Here is a 21,591-nt window from a genome sequence, read left to right as displayed (position 1 = left end):
AAGAAACTGCACCGGTGTATATACACAGTGGATGCACCCTTACCTTTGCTCTGAGTACATGTATTCCAGGTCCTAGGGGGCAAAAAGAACCCTCCTAGGCCTGTATTAGGGTAAATAGGGTTCTGAGGCTAACTCTTTTTGTTGCTATGAGAAAACCAGTTATATGTCCTGATACTGACAGTTTTCCTATCTCTTTAAGTCAAAGTTTACTTCAGTTAATGTAAGATGGTATGGGATACTTAACGTAAGTGAACAGGATTATCACAGGCCAATTTGGGCTATATAACTGCTATATTAATGCTTAATAATATGCATACTTAAATGCTTGGGATATATATTGTGGGTAGTATTATTAACACAATATATATGTATGCTAGTCAGCGTGTATTAGTCAACAGTAACCTCCAACCTGTTATGCATCATCCACTCTGTTACTTAGTGAACCCATCAAGTCTTAGACCTTGACCAGGATCAGACCTCTGCAGTCTTCACATTCCAGAATGGGATCCTATAACATGAGGGACACATCTATGTGCCTGAAGGGATCACTCTGCTTCGAATCCTAAAATTCTGCCATCATGCTCCCCTAGCAGGCCACTTTGGCCATTCAAACATTCAAGACCTGGTTTCCAGGAAGTTTTGGTGGCCAGCAATATGCACCTCTGTTGCGTCCTGTGTAGATTCCTGTGATCTTTGCACCTGGACTAAGATTGCCCCATTCAAGACTGCTGGGTCTCGTCCAGCCCCTACTCACTTTGCCCTGGACTTGGGCCATCCTTCCCATGGACTTTATCATAGAATTACCACCTTCCCAAGGCCACAGTACTATTCTATTGGTGGTTGACCACTTACCCAAGCTGGCACATTTTGTTCCATGCCAGGTGCTTCTGCTCAGGAGACAGTTTGTGTGTTTGTGAACAACATCTTTTGTCTCCACGGCTTGCCTACAGGCATGGTATCTGACCAAGAAGTCCAGTTTATTTCTATGCCATCTGAGTATTGACACCCTAACCTCAATGACCTTTTATACAAGCACCAAGAGTCAGGCAGAGTGGGTCAATCAAGTCCTTGAACAGTACCTACGTTACTTTCTAAACTTATCATCAAGATAATTGGCTGTCCCTGATTCCTCACCTCACGCCAAGTTTACTTTTACATCAATGCTAGAAATGCCTCCAGCAAGCAAGACTCTTTTTGTTGCTAACTATACTTTCCACCATTGTGCTCATACAGAGATCCTCGCCAAATTGTCAATGCTTGCCACTAACAAAATCATGGTCCACAACCAACAGGTAAACCAAGAACTCCAGGGCAGTTAAAAATCACCAAGACAACTTATGAATGGTATGCCAACCAGTCCCGCCAGCCAATCCCTGGTTTTGGGGTAGGGGATAAGGAGTGGTTGTCTGCCTGGAATCTGTGATCAACTTGCCTCTCTGCAAAGCTGGACTATCCATACACAAGGTCTTTCCAAATCACAAAACAGATTCACCCTGTTATGTTCAAGTTCAAGTTACAGCTACAAGATTCCCTCAAGATTTACACTGTTTTTACATCTCCCTTCTAAAAATTGACAGGTTTCAGAGTAACAGCCGTGTTAGTCTGTATTCGCAAAAAGAAAAGGAGTACTTGTGGCACCTTAGAGACTAACCAATTTATTTGAGCATGAGCTCCATACCCAGATGTGGCCCTCGGGCCAAAAAAGTTTGCCCACCCCTGAGCTAGAATATATCGAACCACTTATTTTTCTTGGCCCCAAACAGTTATAGGTGGAAGAGGAGTATGCAGTGGGAAGGGATTCTTGAATAATAATTTTTAGAAGGAGTACTTGTGGCACCTTAGAGACTAACCAATTTATTTGAGCATAAGCTTTTGTGAGCTACAGCTCTGGCTGGAGGTGTGGCACTTTCCCCCCCTCTCGCTCCTATGCGGAGGCACAGCCAGGCGGCTCTGCATGCTGCCCCGTTCTCAGGCGGCAATGGGAGCTGCGGAGGCAGCACTTGGGGTGGGGGCAGCGCACAGAGCCTCTGGCTGCCCCTACATGTAGGAGCCGGAGGGGGGACATGCCACTGCTTCCAGGAGCCGCACAGAGCCATGGCACAAGCACACAGAGTGGCTCCCGACTCCACTCCCCAGCGGGAGCTCAAGGGACGGATTAAATCGGCTGGCGGGCCAGATGTGGCCATGGGCCGTAGTTTGCCCACCCCTGTTCTAGACTCTTGCTGGGCATCTAATTGACTGGGACAGGTACGTCTCAGACAAATGTTCCTGAGAACCTGCAGGACACATCCATGCCCGAGATCTCCTGCAAGCCTTTCACCACATGTACCCCAAGAAACCAGGCCCCAAGGCCCCTAGACGGCACCCTCAATGGGGAGGGGGGCACTGTGAGGGCCTGCAGCAGAGCTAGTCTCCAGGCAGCCTCATCAGTACAGCTGGCCTGTAGCAGGCTGCCTGACTGGCCACATCACCTGATTGGCTGGAGGGTCTAGCAGGCCAGCTCTTAAGCCAGCAGCTGCAGCTAACTGGCTTCTCAATGCTCATGCCCAACATTGTGCCTGCTCTTGTGTTACCTTGTTCCTGCTGCTCCTGCCTTGCACCCAGTCTTGCCTCTGTCCTGCCCTTGCCTTGAACCCTTCTTTCCCTGCTACCCTGCTTACTCCAGTTCCTGACCTCTGGATTGAGCTGTGGCTCTGTCTTCTCACTACTGACTCTGGCTTGACCCCTTGCAATTTCCCAAACATTTTCCTCACAGGCAAGAGGCTGCCCGTGGATGCTGATACATGTGTGTTTATACCCTGTAACTAACAGCTGTATCATAAAGGATATCCTGAAGGGGGCTGATGGGCTGTGCAGCTGTGTGCAGGGTGGACAAACACATACAGATGTGTAGGAAGTGAATACAGCTTATTTAAGAGTGTGGCAGTGTCACGCTAGCATACTGCAGAAGTGTCACACTGAAGTTTGTGGTGAAACCTGAAAGCTGAAAGCAGGGGAAAACTCCTACATACCATTCTGGGTTAGTTTGGTGGAGCAGACGAGGGTGGAGATTTGGAAGCTGTCCCGGGAAGGTATGCCCATACCAGCCATGCCACCGCTCACTCGGAATGAGGAACCAGAAAGGGTCTTTGACTCTAACAGACTTCTCGTAAAAGGCAGATTCAGGTAAGAGCTGGCGTCCTCCAATTTCCTGATGTCACCCTAAAATCCAAAGTGTGTCATCAGAATGGGCAGGACATAAAAGATTCAACCTGTATGACTCAGCATTTTTTGATAAATTTGGTTGATAGCAGTAACTGTGTTGACGTAATATACTTAGACTTCATAAAAAGAAAAGGAGGACTTGTGGCACCTTAGAGACTAACAAATGTATTTGAGCATAAGCTTTCGTGAGCTACAGCTCACTTCATCGGATGCATTCAGTGGAAAATACAGTGGGGAGATTTCTATACATAGAGAACATGAAACAATGGGTGTTACCATACACACTGTAAGGAGAGTGATCACTTAAGGTGAGCTATTACCAGCAGGAGAGCAGGGGGGAAAAAACCTTTTGTAGGGATAATCAAGGTGGGCTGTTTCACTACAAAAGGTTTTTTCCCTGGGTAAGGTAACGGGCAGTTTCAGAACAATCAGGAACTTGCTGGAACCAATTAAGGCAGACAGGCTAATTAGGACACCTGGAGCCAATTAAGAAGAAGCTGCTAGAATCAATTAAGGCAGGCTAATCAGTGCACCTGGTTTAAAAAGGACCTCACTTCAGTCAGTGAGGGGTGCGCAAGGAGCTGAGAGTGAGAGGGTGTGCTGCTGGAGGACTGAGGAGTACAAATGCTGTCTGGCATCAGGAGGAAGGTCCTGTGGTGAGGATAAAGAAGGTGTAGGGAGGAGGCCATGGGGAAGTAGCCCAGGGAGTTGTAGCTGTCACACAGGTGTTACATGAAACACTGTAGACAGCTGTGATCCACAGGGCCCTGGGCTGGAACCCAGAGTAGAGGGCGGGCCTGGGTTCCTCCCATTGCCCCAACTCCCTGTTGGATACAGGAGGAGTTGACCTGCACTGTGTGTCCCACCAGAGGGGAAAGTCCCTGACCTGTCCCCTGACCCACTAGGTGGACCAGCAGAGACTGTGGGGATTGTTCTCCTTCCTTTTCCTCATGCTGGCCAGTGATGAGGTTAGCTGAATGAATGGCAGGTTTGAGCCATTAGCAAAGTGGCCAAGCTGAGGGCTGCCGTGAATCTCTGAGGCAAGCAAATCTGCCAATAAGCGCAGGACCCACCAAGGCAGAGGAGGAACTTTATCACAGTTTCTTAATGTATTAAGCTTAGACTTGTATGTTTTGTTTTCTTTTGCTTGGTAACTTACTTTGTTCTGCCTCTTATTACTTGAAATCACTTAAATCCTACTTTTTATACTTAATAAGATCACTTTTGTTTATTAGTAAACCCAGAGTAAGTGATTAATACCTGTGGGAGAAAACAGCTGTGCATATCTCTTTATCAGTGTTATAGAGGGTGGACAATTTATGAGTTTACCTTGTATAAGCTTTATACAGAGTAAAATGGATGTATTTGGGGTTTGGATCCCATTGGGAACTGGGTGTCTGGGTGCTGGAGTTAGGTGACCTGCTGAGCAGTTTTTGGTTAAAGTTTGCAGCTCTGGGGGCGTGGACCAGACCTGGGTCTGTGTTGCAGCAGGCTAGTGTGTCTGACTCAACAAGGCAAGGTTCTGGAGTGCCAAGCTGGCAGGGAAAACCGGCTCAGAGGTAATCTCAACATGCCAGGTGACAGTCCCAAGGGGGTCTCTGTGACCAAACCCATCACAGTAATCATAAATAGGGAATTGTAATTGAGTGATGGTGTTTCTGGTGGAGCCATACACGGATATGTTCTTGGTCTAATGCTATTTAATATCTTTATCAGTGATCTAGAAGCAAATATAAAATCATTGCTAGCAAAATTTGTAGATGAGACAAAAATTAGAGGAGTAGTAAATAATGATGGGGACTGGTCACCTATACAGGCTGACCTGGATAGTTTGATAAGGAAGTTCATTTTAAAAACATGAGTTTTAACATAGCCAAAGGCAAGGTCATACATCTAAAAACAAAGAATGTAGGTCACACTTATAAGATGGGGGAATGTGTCCTGGAATGCAGGTACAATTAAAAGGACTTAGGGATCATGGCAGAAAATAAATAAAACATGATCCTTGGGTGTGTAAGCAAAGGAATGTCAAATAGGAGCAGGGAGTGGTATTAGTGAGGCCATTACTGGAGTTCTGGGTTCAGTTCTTGTGTCCACACTTCAAAAAGGATGTTAAAAATTGGAAAGGGTTCAGTAAAGAACCCTCGAATGACTCAAGTTCTGGAAAGCCTGCCGTCTAGTGAGAAGCATAAGAAGTTAGATATATTTAGTTTATCCAAATGAAGGTTAAGAGGCAACTAGATTACCATCTACAAGTGCCAATGCAGGGAAGAGATTGTGATGGACATGGAGCCACTCTAATAATTTATGAATACTGTATGACCTATATTGGGTTTGTAACAAGGTGGGCTTCCCCTTTAAAGGCTAGAGGCCTGGGGCCATCCAGCCCTGTTTGATTATCATATCCAGCCAGGAAGGGGTCAGGTGATCCCTATAAACGAAGGAGAGCTCAGCTGGAGGACCATTGCAAGAGGGAGGTTTGCTCTTGTGACTGGCCCTGGAGTAGAGAGAGAGGGGAGAGCAGAGCGGACCAGAGCAAAAGGCCCCTGGGTCCTTGCAGCCTGCATAGATTGTGAGTTTTGTACTGTTATTTTGAATTTTGTTTGAATTAACAAAATGGTGTCCTGGAAGAAGGGCCTGAAAGATTTAGGCATGGCAGTGAGTCCTTCGTGGTCTCAGGAGACAGGCCAGCAGCTTTCATGTGGTGGAGAATGCGAGCAGGCAATCAGCCCTTGGAACTGAGGGGGCATTGGCTCTGAAGGTTCTACCTTGACCTCCTGTGGAGTCTACTGAACTGGTTTGGACAAGCAGGGCCAAAAGTGGGGACTGAAAAGGACAAAGGAACAAAAAGAGATTCTCTCTTCCCAGAGGGGAGGTAGCTGCTGAGGTACTGTTCAAACTCACACAGGCAGTCGAGGTCTGTCTAGGTTACCAGCAGGAGATGGTGAGCTGGTAGGTAAGACAGACATGCGCATAGACTGTTGTTTTAAAATCTTTTCCTCTAAATGCTTTACTCCTACTATTAAAATTAAACAATGCTTGGTTTCAGAAGGCTGTCTGGGTACTGTACTCACCACGGGTCAAACTCCCAAAGGGAAGAACTGCACCAGTGTGTATGCATGGTGGATGCACAGTGTGTATGCACGGTGTAGCCCAAGGCCAGGTCTAAAAATGGGAGAATTGTATGCGTCCACCCCAGGTGAGGTAAAGGTAGGAGACCTGACAACTGAGGGGTTGCCCTCAGAGAGGCCGCGAAGGGGACAGAGGTGCAGTTAGAGTTGCAACAGTGACTGATTTCTGACAGCAGATAGCTCTTTAGTCTCAGTGTGAGGCAGAACAAGATCTCATGGTTGGAAGCTGAAGCTGGACAAATTCAGACTAAAATAAGGCACAAGTTTCAACGGTGATGGTAATTAACAGTTGGAACAATTTACCCAGGGACGTGGCGGATTCTCCATCACTTGGAGTTTCTAAATCAAGACTGGAAAGATCTGCTCTAGCGTGACAGAAGTTCTGTGCCTTATGCAGAGTTTACTGGGTGAAGGTCTGTGGCCTGCGTTACCCAGGAGGTCTGACTAGATGACCATAATGGTCCCTTCAGAGCTTAAAATCTATTAATCTAATTCACCCAAGGAAAAAATTGCCTGAAATACAGCCTCTCAACGGGAAGGAGAAATTGGGGAAGCAGGAACAGCCAAGGAAGACAGGGGCACGGCGCAGCAAATTAGACAGGAGTTTGCAATGACATGATATTGAAACCAGTGCAGCTTTGTGGTGCAGAGGCATCATGTCATGGAGCAGAAGCAGGGAGGCAACAGCCTTGCAGAGAATAACCTATATCATAGAAATGTAGGGCTGGAAGGGACCTCGAGAGTCAGCCCCATAGGCTGCGGCAGGAGCAAGTATACCTAGATAGGTGTTTGTCTAACCTGTTCTTTAAGACCTCCATCCTCCATTGGAAACCTCTTCCAGTGTTATCCTTATAGTTAGAAAGTTTTTCCTAATATCTAACCTAAATCTCCCTTGCTGCAGATTAAGTCAATTATTTTTTGTCCTTCCTTCAGCAGACAGAGAGAACTGATCCCCGTCCTCTTTATAACAGCCCTTAATATATCTGAAGACTGTGATCAGGTCCCCCCTCAGGCTTCGTTTTTCAACACTAAACATGCCTGGTTTTTTTTTTTCTACCTTTCCTCATCGGTCAGGTTTCCTGAACCTTTTATCATTTTTGTTGCTCCCCTTTGGACTTTCTCCAATTTGTCTACATCTTTCTTAAAGTGTGGCATCTGGAATTGGACACAGTACTCCTGCTGAAGCCTCACTCGTGCCAAGTAGAGCAAACAATTACCTCCAGTGTCTTACACACAACACCCCTGTTAATACACCCCAGAATGATATTAGCCTTTTTCACAGCTGCATTACATTGTTGACATATATTCAATTTTTGATCCACTATAACCCCCAGATCTTTTCAGCAGTACTACTGCTTAGCCAGTTATTCCCCATTTTGTAGCTGTGCCTTTAATTTTTCCTTAAGTGTACTACTTTGTACTTGTCTTTACCAAATTTCATCTTGTATATTTCAGCCCCATTCTCCAATTTTAAGTCATTTTGAATTCTAACCCTGTACTCTGAAGTGCTTGCAACCCCTCCCAGCTTTGTGTCATTTGCAAATTTTATAAGCACGCTCTCCACTCCATTATCCAAGTCACTGATGAAAATATTGACTCATAACAGACCCATCATAGGCCCCTCTGGAATCCGACTATACATCTCCCCACTTTACAGTGAACCATTGATAACTGCTCTTCGTGCATCGTCTTTCAACCAGTTTTGCACACACCTTACAGTAATTTAATCTAGACCACACTTCCCTAATTTGCTTATGAGAATATCAAGCCTTACTGAAATCAAGTACATCAAATCTACTGCTTCCCCCCATCCATTAGGCCAATAATCTTGTCAAAGAAGGGAAAAAACGGTTACTCATCTTCTTGTAACTGTTGTTCAAGATGTGTTGTTCACATCCATTCCAATCAGGTGTGCGCGCACTGTGTGCATGGTTGCCGGAAAGTTTTTCCCCCAGCAGCTCCCATTAAGTCAGCTATGGAGCCCCCTGGAGTGGTGCCTTCTTGGTGCTCAATATATGACCCTGCTGGCCCGACCTCCCTTTCAGTTCCTACTTGCCGGCTGCTCCAACAGAGGGGACGGTGGGTGGGCTTTTGGAATGGACGTGAATAACACATCTCAAAAAACAAGTTACAAGAAGGTGAGTAACCGTTTTCTTCTTTTTCGAGTGCTTGTTCACATCAATTCCAACCAGGTGACTCCCAAAGAGGTGCGCACCTGGCCCTGTGGTGATGAGGGCTGGGATGGCTTACACCTGCCATTCCTACCTCGCCGTCTAGAAAAGTCTTGTCTACGGTAAGGTGGTCAGGAACTTGAGGGGGTTGAGGCTTAAAATGTTTCCACTGCATAGCTTGGGTGTGCATCCCCAGTGACTTCAGTGTCGCCCTTGAATCCTTTAGGCTGTGTAGCCTGGAGTCTGTTTTCTCCACGAATAATCCTGCCCCATCAAAGGGCAGGTCCTGTAGGGTCTGTTGGACCTTGGGTGGGGTAGACCCAAAACTTGAAGCCATGAGGTCCTCCTCATGGCTATGCTGCAGGACAAGGTACGCGCCTGTAAAGAGGTCCATGCCACTGCCTTGCCCTCCTCCACAATGGCCCCAAACTCGTCCCTGGACTCCAATGGGATTAGCTCCTTAAATTTGAGCATGGAGTTCCATGAGTTAAAATTATATCGGCTCAAGACTGCCTGCTGGTTAGCAATCCTGAGCGGTAGGTCCCCCTGGAGTAGACCATTCTACTAAAAAGGTCAAGTTTTTTAGAGCCCTTGGACTTAGGCATGGGCCCCTGCTGCCCCTGCCTTTCATGTTCATTAACCGCAGACACCACTAAGGAGCAGGGCTGCAGGTGGGTGTACAAATACTCGTAACCGTTGGAGGGAGCAAAGTATTTGCGTTCCACCCCTTTGGCTGTCGGGGGGATAGAGGCTGGGGTCTGCCATACAGTTTTAGTGTTGTTTTGAATGGTCTTAATGAGTGGCAGTGCCACTCGGGATGGACCCTCTGGGGCCAAAATGTCCACCATTGGGTCCTCCTGTTCCACCACCTCCTTGGTTTGTAAGCCCATATTGCACGCCACCCTGTGGAGCAGGTCCTGGTGGGCGTGACTATCTATGGGTGGCGGTCTTGAGACCGAAGTTCCCACTACTGCTTTGTCTGGGGAGGAGGACAAGGATGCAGGTAGGGGAACCAGGTCATCCTGGCCTGTTAGTCCATGGGGACCTTCTGACCAACCTGCTGCTCCAGGTCAGTGACCACTGGTTCCACTGAAGGGGCAGGGATCTGTGCCAGTGAAGGTCCTGTAGCTGGAGTCTCTTCTGCACCTCTGGGCATGGGGCGGCTGGCCGAGGCCGTCAGCACCCAGGACTCGGATGCTACAGACTGGAAGCCCTTGGATAAGGTACCCTGGGACTGGTGATATGCCCAGGGGGTCCAAAAAGGCCATTGCGCCGGTCCTTGCCATTGAGGCGGCCATGGCATTGAACCTGCATCAGGCCATCGATGCGCTCACCAGTGCTGGCTCCATTGTGAGTATCTAGACCCCACGTCTGATTCTGAAAACAAGGACTGGGATCTGGAAGGCCATGGCAGTGCCAATCAGAGTAGGCCGGGTGAGCGGTGCCGTGAGGAAGGGGAACGGTGCTGGGATCTGGAGCAGTGCCAAGACCTTGATCGATACTGAGCGGATCAGCGGCGCGATGATGATCGGTGTGAGGAGCGGGACCTCCGATGATCCAGAGACCGGTGCTGCGAGTATGACCGGTGCAGCAAGTTTGACCAGTGCCACGAGCAAGAGCAGTGCCTGGACTCCGAGCAGTGCTGGGACTCGGAGTGGTGCTGGGAATCAGGCTGGTTCCCCCTTTCCAGTGCCGATGATCGGTGACCTAGAGACGCAGGCAGGTTCTTCATCAGCTTGCCACGGGACGGTACCGCCCCCGGCAGCGCCGAGGGCTTGTCGCAGAGAGTTGAGGACTGCGGTGCCATCATGGTGTCCAGGGTAGACGGTAGCCCCATCTCTTCCACCACATGGATTGGGGAGTCCAACAGCCCCAGGCTCAACGGTACTCCTTGCGGGTCTGAAGTTCCTGGTGCCAACTCCACGGGTCTTGGGGCTGGGTACTCCTCAGCCAATGGGGCATGTCCCAGAGAGACCACAGGGGTGGGGTTCATAGAAGATCCGCCTCTATCCTGCTTGGCATGCCTCTCTGTGGCGCTGGAGAGTGGAACCGGTGCCGGGCAGTTCCCACAGTCTTGGGCACAGGGGATCAGCGGTGCCGCAAGTCTCTGTGCTTGGAGACCTTCCGCAATGTTGATTCTGCCACCGATGCAGGCGCACTCCGCACCAAGGAGCTCAGCGCTAGGTCCTGCTGTGCTGAGGTGGACTGCGGTTTAAGAGCCATTTCCATAAGGAGCTGTTTCAATCTGAAGTCCCGCTCCTTTTTGGTCCTGGGTTGAAAACCCTTACAAATCCTGCACCTATTGGCTTGGTGAGCTTCCCCCAGACACTTTAAAAAGCATCGTGGGGGTCTCCTGTTGGCATGGGCTTGAACCCTGGGGACTAAGGCATGTCACGAGACCCCAAGGGGAAAAAAGTCAGGGTGGAGGGGGAACCCCCCACTCCCAACAGAACTACTACTAAATAATAAACAAGAAAATATAGTGTCCATCTATAAAAAGGGAAATAAGGACAAGCCAGGAAATTACAGATCAGTCAGCTTAACTTCTGTACCAGGAAAGATAATGGAGCAAATAATTAAGCAATCAATTTCATAGAATCTCAGGGTTGGAAGGGACCTTAGGAGGTCATCTAGTCCAACCCCCTGCTCAAAGCAGGACCAATCCCCAATTTTTGCCCCAGATCCCTAAATGGCCCCCTCAAGGATTGAACGCACAACTTTGGGTTTAGCAGGCCAATGCTCAAACCACTGAGCTATCCCTCGTCCCCTGGCTATTTGGACTCTCTCCTCAGACCCTATGCTACCAGCACTCCGAGCTACCTTTGAGACACCACCAACTTCCTGAGGAAACTACAATGCATTGGTGATCTTCCTGGAAACGCCATCCTGGCCACCATGGATGTAGAAGCTCTTTACACCAATATTCCACAAGAGGAGACTACAAGCCTTCAGGAACAGTATCCCTGATGAAGCCACGGCACACGGGGTGGCTGAGCTTTGTGACTTTGTCCTCATCCACAACCATATCAGACTTGAGGATAACTTATACTTTCAAGTCAGCAACACTGCTATGGGTACCTGCATAGCCCCACAGTATGCCAACATTTTTATGGCTGACTTAGAACGACGCTTCCTCAGCTCTGATCCCCTAGCGCCCCTCCTCTACTTATGCTACATTGATGACATCTTCAATATGAACCCACGGGAAGGAGGCCCTTGAGGAATTCCACCATGATTTCAACAATTTCCACCCCATCAACCTTAGCCTGGACCAGTCCACACAAGAGATCCACTTCCTGGACACTACAGTGCAAATAAGTGATGGTCACATAAACACCACCCTATACCACAAACCTACTGACCGCTATACTTATCTACATGCCTCCAGCTTCCGTCTAGGACACATCACACGATCCATTATCTTCAGCCAAGGCCTAAGATACAACCAAATTTACTCCAATCCCTCAGACAAACACCTACAAGATCTTTATCAAGCATTCCTAAAACTACAAAACCCACCTGGGGAAGTGAGGAAACAGATTGACAGAATGAGACAGGTACCCAGGAGTCACCTACTACAGGACAGGCCCAACAAGGAAAACAGAACACCACTGGCCATCATGTACAGCCCCCAGCTAAAACCTCTCCAGCACATTATCAACGATCTACAGCCTATCCTGGAAAACGATCCCTCGCTCTCACAGACCTTGGGAGGCAGGCCAGTCCTCGCTTAAAGACAGCCCCCCCCCAACCTGAAGAAAATACTCGCCAGCAACTACATACCACATCACAGAAACACTAGCCCTGGAACCCATCCCTGTAATAAAACCCCGTTGCCTACTCTGTCCCCATATCTACTCTAGCAACACCATCAGAGGACCCAACCACATGGGGCACCATGTGGGGCTCATTCACCTGCACATCTACTAATGTGATATATGCCATAATGTGCCAGCAATGCCCCTCTGCCAGGTGCATTGGCCAAACTGGACAGTCCTTACATAAAAGAATAAATGGACACAAATCAGATATCAGGAATGGTAACATACAAAAGCCAGTAGGAGAACACTTCAATCTCCCTGGACATTCAATAACAGGTTTAAAAGTAGCCATCCTTCAACAAAAAAACTTCAAAAACAGACTTCAAAGAGAAACTGCAGAGCTAGAATTCATTTGCAAATGTAACACCATTAATTTGGGCTTGAATTTGCACACATCTAGAAGATAATAAGGTGATAAGTAACAGCCAGCATGGATTTGTCAAGAACAAATCATGTCAAATCAACCTGATAGCTGTCTTTGACAGGTTAACAAGCCTTGTGGATGGGGGGGAAGCATAGAGGTGGTATATCTTGACTTTAGTAAAGCTTTTGATACTGTCTCACATGACCTTCTCATAAACAAACTAGGGATATCCAACCTAGATGGAGATACTATAAGGTGGGTGCAAAACTGGTTGGAAAACTGTTCCCAGAGAGTAATCAGTCGTTGACAGTCATGCCGGAAGAGCATAATGAGTGGGGTCCCGCAGGGATCAGTTCTGGGTCAAGTTCTATTCAATATCTTCATCAATTATTTAGATAATGGCATACAGAGTACACTTATAAAGTATGCAATGATACCAAGCTGGCAGGGGTTGCAAGTGCTTTGGAGGACAGGATTAAAATTCAAAATGATCTGGACAAACTGGAGAAATGGTCTGAAGTAAATAGGATGAAATTCAATAAGGACTAATGCAAAGTACTCCATTTAAGAAGGAACAATCAGTTGCACACATACAAAATGGGAAATGACTGCCTAGGAAGGAGTACTGCAGAAAGGGATCCGGGGGCCATAGTGGACCACAAGCTAAATATGAATCAACAGTGTAATGCTGTTGCAAAAAAAAGTGAACATCATTCTGGGATGTATTAGCAGGAGAGTTGTAAGCAAGACACGAGAAAAAACGGTTACCCACCTCTTGTTCTTCGAGATATGATGTTCATGTCCATTCCAATAGATGTGTGTGCGCGTGCTGCGTGCACGATCGTTGGAAGGTTTTTCCCCTAGAGGTACCCGTCGGGTCAGCTGTGGAGCCCCCTGGAGTGGTGCCTTCTTGGCAGTGTATATATAGGTCCCTGCCGACCCGCTGCTTACTCAGTTCCTTCTTGCCGGAATATTCTAACAGAGGGGAGGCAGGTGGGAGTTGGAATGGACATGGGCAATACATCTTGAAGAACAACAATTACAAGAGGTAGGTAACCGTTTTTTCTTCTTCGAGTGATTGCTCATGTGCATTCCAATAGGTGACTCCCAAGCAGTTTTCCCGGAGGCAGGGTCGGAGTTCACCTGGTTGCTGAATGCAGGACTGCCCTGTCAAAGGCTGCATCATCCCTTGCCTATTGGGTGATGGGGTAGTGCGATGAGAATGTGTGGCTGGAAGACCACATTGCTGCCTTGCACATATCCTGGATAGGGACCTGTGCAAGGAATGCTGCGGACAAATCCTGTGCTCTTGTGGAGTGCGCTGTTAGCGGAGGGGCTGGAATCTTAGCTAGGTCGTAGCACGTTCTGATGCAGGATGTGATCCATGATGAAATGCGCTGGGACAAGATGGGAAGCCCTTTCATTCTCTCTATAATTGCAATAAAGAGCTGTGGTGACTTACAAAATGGCTTTGTGCACTCGATGTAGAATGCTAGGGCACGCCTGACGTCCAGAGAATGGAGCATTTGCTCCCTATTACTGGCATGTGGCTTAGGGAAGAACACAGGTAAAAATATGTCCTGGTTCACATGAAACTGGGAGACTACCTTTGGTAGAAACACAGGGTGAAGGCATAGCTGCACCTTGTCTTTATACAAGATCATATAGGGAGGCTCGGAAGTCAGCACTTTGAGCTCGGAGACCCTTCTAGCCGAGGTTATGGCCACCAGAAAGGCCACCTTCCAGGAAAGGTAGGACAGATGGCAGGTTGCCATGGGCTCAAAAGGGAGCCTCATGAGCGTGGACAGAACCAGGTTGAGGTCCCATTGGGGAACGGGCTGCCACACCTGGGGATAATGCCTGTCCAAACTCTTGAGAAACTGGCCCACCATGGGATTTCTGAAGACTGATCTACCCGCTGGCCCCCGGCTAGAAGGCCGAAATGGCAGCCAGGTGCACTCTGATAGATGATATTGCCAACCCCTGCTGCTTGAGGTACAGTAGGTAACCCAAAACAAGGGGAATTGATGCGTGCTGTGGAGGGCTGCCCATCTGCAGAGACCAAATGGAAAACCGCCTCCACTTTGCCAGGTACGTGGCACGAGTGGAGGGTTTCCTACTTCCTGGCAGAACTTCCCTGAGTCCGAACACTGAAGCTTGAGTGGGTTCAACCATGGAATTTCCACGCTGCGAAGTGGAGGGACTCCAGATTGGGGTGTTGTAGATGGCCATGGTCCTGTGTGATGAGGGTCAGGCACATGGGAACAGCTACTGGTCTGCCCAACAGTGTTCAACAGCATGCTGAACTGGTGCTGGCGGGGCCACATTGGCACTATGAGGATCAAGGAAGCCCTGTCCTGGAGAGCCTTGAGGAGGACTTTATGTATGAGTGGGAAGGGCGGGAACGCATACAGCAGGTGACCCGTCCATGAAAGGTGAAAGGCATCTGCGATGGAGCCTGGGCTGTAGCTCAGAAATGAGCAGAACCACTGGCACTTCCTGTTGCTCTGTGTTGTGAACAGGTCTACGTGGGGATTTTCCACCTTTGGAAAAGCAAGTGCACGATGTCCGGCCTGAGGAAGCATTCGTGATCGTGAAACAAGCGGCTGAGGTAGTCAGCTAGCTCGTTTTGCGCTCCCGGAAGATATGACGCCTCTAGGTGTATTGAGTGGGCAATGCAAAAGTTGCACAGCCTGAGGGCTTCCTGACACAGGTGAGAGGAGCGAGCACCACTCCGTTTGTTTATATAGAACAACGCTGTGGTGTTGTTGTCTTTCAACACCGACACACATGTGCCCTGCAGGCAGGCCTGGAACGCTTGGCATGCCAGACAAACCACCCTCAGCTCCCTTATGTTGATATGCAGCCATAGTTCTGCGTGGGACCATAGGCCTTGGGTTCTGATATTGCCCAGGTGCGCTCCCCAACCAAGCGCCGAGGCATCCGTGACCAGTGATAGCGTAGGTTGGGATTTGGCAAAGGGCACTCCCGCACAGACCACTTGTGGCTGCAGCCACCATTGGAGAGACTCGAGAATGCGAGGGGGGAGGGTGACTAATCTGTCCAGTGGGTCCCTGCTGAGCCTGTGTACCTGCGGCAACCACTCCTGGAGAGGCTGAAGGCACAATCTGGCATACTGGACCATTTATGTGTAGGTCGCCATATGCCCTAGCAGTTTCATGCAATTTCTGGCTGTCGTGGGGAATCGATAATGTAGGAGGAGAGGTAGATATGCTGGAGGTTAGGGATAGGATACAGTGGGACCTAGACAAATTAGAGGATTGGGCCAAAAGAAATCTGATGAGGTTCAACAAGGACAAGTGCAGAGTCCTGCACTTAGGACGGAAGAATCCCATGCACTGCTACAGACTAGGGACTGAGTGGCTCGGCAGCAGTTCCGCAGAAAAGGACCTAGGGGTTACAGTGGATGAGAAGCTGGATATGAGTCAACAGTGTGCCCTTGTTGCCAAGAAAGCCAATGGCATTTTGGGTTGTATAAGTAGGGGCATTGCCAGCAGATCGAGGGACGTGATCGTTCCCCTCTATTCGACATTGGTGAGGCCTCATCTGGAGTACTGTGTCCAGTTTTGGGCCCCACACTACAAGAAGGATGTGGAAAAATTGGAAAACGTCCAGTGGAGGGCAACAAAAATGATTAGGGGACTGGAACACATGACTTATGAGGAGAGGCTGAGGGAACTGGGATTGTTTAGTCTGCGGAAGAGAAGAATGAGGGGGGATTTGATAGCTGCTTTCAACTACCTGAAAGGGGGTTCCAAAGGGGATGGATCTTGTTAGGATATAGATATTCAGGCCTGTCTATAAAGGCCTGTACTCTAAGAATTTAGGTGTATTCTTATCACTTGGCTAGTTATAGAGGTATAAAAGAGAGAATCAAAATCACTGTCTGCCAGTGTAAGGTCCTTCTCTTACTGTGACAGTCTGAGGCCCTGTTCTTAGGCTAAGGCCTTTGGCTAAGCAGCAGAGGCTGCCATAAGCTGGGAAGCGATCAGTCACCTCCTCACATTCCAAACTAGTCACATTTGAAATAAGGTACTATTGGGCTGTTAGGAATACAGTCCTGTCCTGATAATGCCTATCGCCTCCAGAGAAAGGGAAGTGCTTAGAAGATGTAAAAGGAAACTTAGTTTGATAGCATCCTGTCTGGCAAGAACTCACTTATCCGTAGCGGGGATGTGAAATCCTCATTTCTGTGTTTGTTCTATCACTGTAGTCCCCATTTCCCCATTGTTTGTCTGTATAATCTCTGTCTGGTTCTGTGATTGTTCCTATCTGCTGTATAATTAATTTTGCTGGGTGTAAACTAATTAAGGTGGTGGGATATAATTGGTTACATAATCATGTTACAATATGTTAGGATTCGTTAGTTAAATTTCAGGAAAATGATTGGTTAAGGTATAGCTAAGCAGAACTCAAGTTTTACTATATAGTCTGCAGTCAGTTGGGAAGTGTGTGAGTGTGTGTGGGGGGAATGGGGGTGGGGAAATTGGAATCATGTTTGGCTAAGGGCAGGAATGGGAACAGGGACACAGGTGTAAGGCTCTGTGGTGTCAGAGCTGGGAAGGGGGACACTAAGGAAGGAAACTGGAATCATGCTTGCTGGAAGTTCACCCCAATAAACATCGAATTGTTTGCACCTTTGGACTTCGGGTATTGTTGCTCTCTGGTCATGCGAGAAGGACCAGGGAAGAAAGTGGGTGAAGGAATAAGCCCCCTAACAGATCTAGGTTTCAGAATAACAGCCGTGTTAGTCTGTATTCGCAAAAAGAAAAGGAGTACTTGTGGCACCTTAGAGACTAACCAATTTATTTGAGCATAAGCTTTCGTGAGCTACAGCTCAGCATCCGATGAAGTGAGCTGTAGCTCATGAAAGCTTATGCTCAAATAAATTGGTTAGTCTCTAAGCTTTCATGAGCTACAGCTCACTTCATCGGATGCTGAGCTGTAGCTCATGAAAGCTTATGCTCAAATAAATTGGTTAGTCTCTAAGGTGCCACAAGTACTCCTTTTCTAACAGATCTAGACTGTTCTCAGTGGTAGCAGATGACAGAACGAGGAGTAATGGTCTCAAGTTGCAGTGGGGGAGGTCTAGGTTGGATATTAGGAAACACTATTTCACTAGGAGGGTGGTGAAGCACTGGAATGGGTCACCAAGGGAGGTGGTGGAATCTCCATCTTTAGAGGTTTTTACGGTCAGGCTTGACAAAGCCCTGGCTGGGATGATTTAGTTGGGGATTGATCCTGCTTTGAGCAGAGGGTTGGACTAGATGACCTCCTGAGGTCCCTTCCAACCCTGATATTCTAGGATTCTATGAATGTCCCTGAGTGCTTGGAAGTGTGGCTCGGGCAGGAACACATTGGCTTGCATGGAGTCCAAGAGAACCCCTATTAATTCTATTCTCTGCGTTGGGGATACTCAAATCCACAGTATGTTCAGTACAAGGCCCAGCCTGAGGAAGGTGGCATGAGCCAGAGACACATGCTCCGCAGCTTGTGTTTGCAACTTGGTCTTGATGAGCCAGTCATCCAGGTACGAGAAAACTTGCACCTGACGTTTGCAGGGGAAGGCTGCCACGACCACCATACACTTGGTGAATACCTGCAGGGCCGCCAAAAGCCCAAACGGGAGCACCCTGAACTGGTAGTGCTGGCCGCTGACCACAAAGTGAAGAAACCTTCTGTGGGCCAGGATAATGGAGATACGAAAGTACGGATCTTTCAAGTAGAGGGTGGCGTACCAGTCCCCTGGATCCAGGGAAGCAACGATGGAGGCCAGGGCGAGCATGCGAAACTTCCCTTTCCTTATGAATGTGGTGAGATCTCGCAGATCCAGGATAGGCCGGAGCCCATCCTTGGCCTTGGGGATGAGGAAATAGTGGGAGTAGAACCCCTTGCCCCATAACTCCTGAGGAATCTCCTCTATTGCTCCAAGAGCGAGGAGCAATTGCACCTCCTGCAGAAGGAGTTGTTCACGAGAAGGGTCCCTGAAGAGGGACGGGGAAGAAGGGTGGGAGGGAACCGTGCTAAAGACCCAGCGATCTGACATGATCTGGGACCAAGCACAGTGGAAGCAGGAGAGTCGATTCACAAAGGGGGGATAAGGATCAGAGTTTGATACTGATGCTCTGTCCTTGGGCACATCTTCAAAAGTTTGGCTTCGGGCCTGGGAGATGTTTGGAAGATCCCTGGCCTTGGCCTGAGGTGGACTGTTATGGGTGCCTCCTATTATTCCTGCCCCGTCTCCTGAAGGAGTCTCGCCTCGGGGACATGGAGTAGAAGTGCGACAGGGGCTGAGGCTTAAATGGCTTTCTTTGGGGTGCAGGGGTGTGGATCCCCAAAGACCCTAGAGTCACCCATGAGTCCTTAAGACTGTGCAAGCGAGAGTCCAAATTTTGGGCAAATAAGCCTGCACAGTCAAAGGGCAGGTCCTGGATAGTCTTCTGGACCTCTGGTTGTATCCGACTCCTCTGTGACCTCCTCCGCCTGGAGGTTTAGGTTTAGAGCCACCCTTCTAAGAAGGTCCTGGTGTCCCCTGGCGTCCATTGCTGGGGGGTGGGGGGGTTTGCCCACCACTGCCTCTTCCAAAGAGGAGGAGGAGGAGGAAAAGGCCCGTGGGACCAGGTCTTCCTAAAGGCTGGGTGGGGTGCGTCAGTCCCTCCCGTGACTGAAGGTGGCTCCAGTACAATTGGTGGTGCTGGTTTGGGTGCTGCACCTGAGTGTGAAGACCCAGAATCCTTGTCCCGTGCAGGGTTCTCCGGAGTCCTGGGGATGTGCCAAGCCACCGACATTGCTGGGGGGGGCGGGCACAGGGTGCAGACGCCACCAATGCGGCCCCTGAGCCTGATGATAGGCCCGAGGAGTCCAAAAGGGCCTTTGTACTGGGTCCTGCCATTGAGGTGGCCAGGATACCGCCAGTGCCAATGAGTCCACGACTCTGCAGTGCCAGAACCGGTGCCGGGATCATGAGAGGTACCAGCTGTGTCAGGAGGCAGAAGACTCAGCCTCCATCTCGGAACAGTACTCTGAGCCCGACCATGGGAGGGCAGAGCCCGACGGTGCCAGGGAGCAGAACCGGGGTGATGGGGAGCGGCGCCGTAATATCGTGGGCCATGAAGGCGCCACTCCAGGGGGCTCCATAGTCAACCCGATGGGACCTGCTGGGGGAAAAACTTTCCAGCAACTGCGCACGTGGTGCGCGCACACCTGATTGGAATTGACGTGAACAAGCATTCAAAGAAGAACTGGGTTGGTTTGGTATGATTTGTTCTTGTTAAATCCATGTTGGTGGCTACTTATAACGCTGTTATCCTCTAGGACAGTGCTTACTTATTGATCAATATTTTTTCCAGTATCATTCCAGTTATATGAATATTCATATGGTAATAGTCCCTCTACATGGCTCTGCTCTATTTATTTATTATTTGTATTGCAGTAGTATCTAGGAGACTCAATCAGGGATCAAAGCCCTGTTGTGCAAGAAACAGAACACAGTGAGGTTCAGTTATGGGCACACTGCATTTCCAGAAAAATACCAAAAAGTATATCAGAAAAGAAAGAAAAGTGATCATGGATAAGAGGGGCTGCATTATGCACAGAGATTAAGGGCACCATAACACGGTGAATAAACTTCACACCAACACAGAAAGGGATAAGGAGCTACTTTGGGCTGGAGTTGCCCCACACCACCGCACCTGCAAGACGTGCCACGAATGGAGGAGGGGCTTAAAAGGAAGAAGTGCCACTCAGTGGTGGGCAGTCCTGGGAAGAGAGCAGGTTGTAGAGCCTCCCCAGCTCCCATGAAGAGGCCCATGGGAAGGGTGACAGATCCACCATTGGAAACATTTATAACTAGACTGGATGAAGCACTAGAAAATATAGGGAATGATCCTGAGCTGATCTCTGGAGCACAGGCTAAATGGCACCTTTAGGGTTTCCCATCTCTGATTAATACCAGCACAGTGAAAGGAGGGAAGCAAAGACAGAGAACATAATAACAACCATATTAGGTCAGACCAAGGTCCATCTAGCCCAGTATCCTGTCTTACAACAGTGGCCAGTGCCAGGTGCTTCAGAGGGAACAAACATAGCAGGACAATGATTGAGTGATCCATCCCCTGTCATCCTATCCCAGCTTCTGTCAGTCAGACGTTTAGGGACACCTGGATCATGCAGTTGCGTCCCTGACCATCTTGGCGAATAGCCATTGATGGACCTATCCTCCATGAATTTATCTAATTTTTTTAATGCAGTTAAAATTTTGACAATGAGGTCCACAGGCTGACTCTGCATTGCATAAAGAAGTACTTCCTTATGTTTGTTTTAAACCTGCTGCCTATTAATTTCATTGGGTGACCCCTTGTTCTTGTGTTATGTAAAGGGGTAAATAACACTTACTTTCTCCACGCCATTCATGATTTTATAGACCTCTATCATATCCCCCCTTAGTCATCTCTCTTCTAAGATGAAAAGTTCCAGTCTTTTTAATCTCTCCTCATATGGAAGCTGTTCCATATCCCTCATCATTTTTGTTGTCCTTCTTTGTACCTTTTCCAATTCTAATATCTTTTTTGAGGTAGAGCAACCAGAACTGCAGGTAGTATTCAAGGTGTGGGCATGCCATGTAATTTTATACTGCCATGACGATATTTTCTGTCTTATTATCTATCCCTTTCCTGATGGTTCCTAACATTTGTTACTTTTTTTTGACTGCTGCTGCACATTGACTGGATATTTTCAGAAAACTATTCACGATGACTCCAAGATCTCTTTCTTGAGGGGTAACAGCTAATTTAAACCCCATCATTTTTTATGCATAGTTGGGATTACTTTTTCCAGTGTGCATTACTTTGCACTTATCAACACTAAATATCATCTGCCAT

The 21,591-nt window shown here is 48.4% G+C and overlaps 1 protein-coding gene across 1 annotated transcript in view; it reads right to left on the bottom strand.

Moving 5' to 3' along the window:
• Positions 1–21,591, bottom strand: part of LOC141986946 (dedicator of cytokinesis protein 2-like) — a 334,430-nt gene that overhangs the window by 224,496 nt on the left and 88,343 nt on the right. Inside the window, exon 18 of the mRNA XM_074952036.1 lies at positions 3,012–3,201. Within this exon, the coding sequence (XP_074808137.1) occupies positions 3,012–3,201 (190 nt within the window). The remainder of the gene's footprint in view (positions 1–3,011; positions 3,202–21,591) is intronic.

This window comes from Natator depressus, chromosome 4 (assembly GCF_965152275.1).
Source record: "Natator depressus isolate rNatDep1 chromosome 4, rNatDep2.hap1, whole genome shotgun sequence".
Taxonomy (NCBI): Eukaryota; Metazoa; Chordata; order Testudines; family Cheloniidae; genus Natator; species Natator depressus.
The sequence above is the reverse complement of the archived record's forward strand: the minus strand, read 5'-3'. Positions and strand labels throughout refer to the sequence as shown.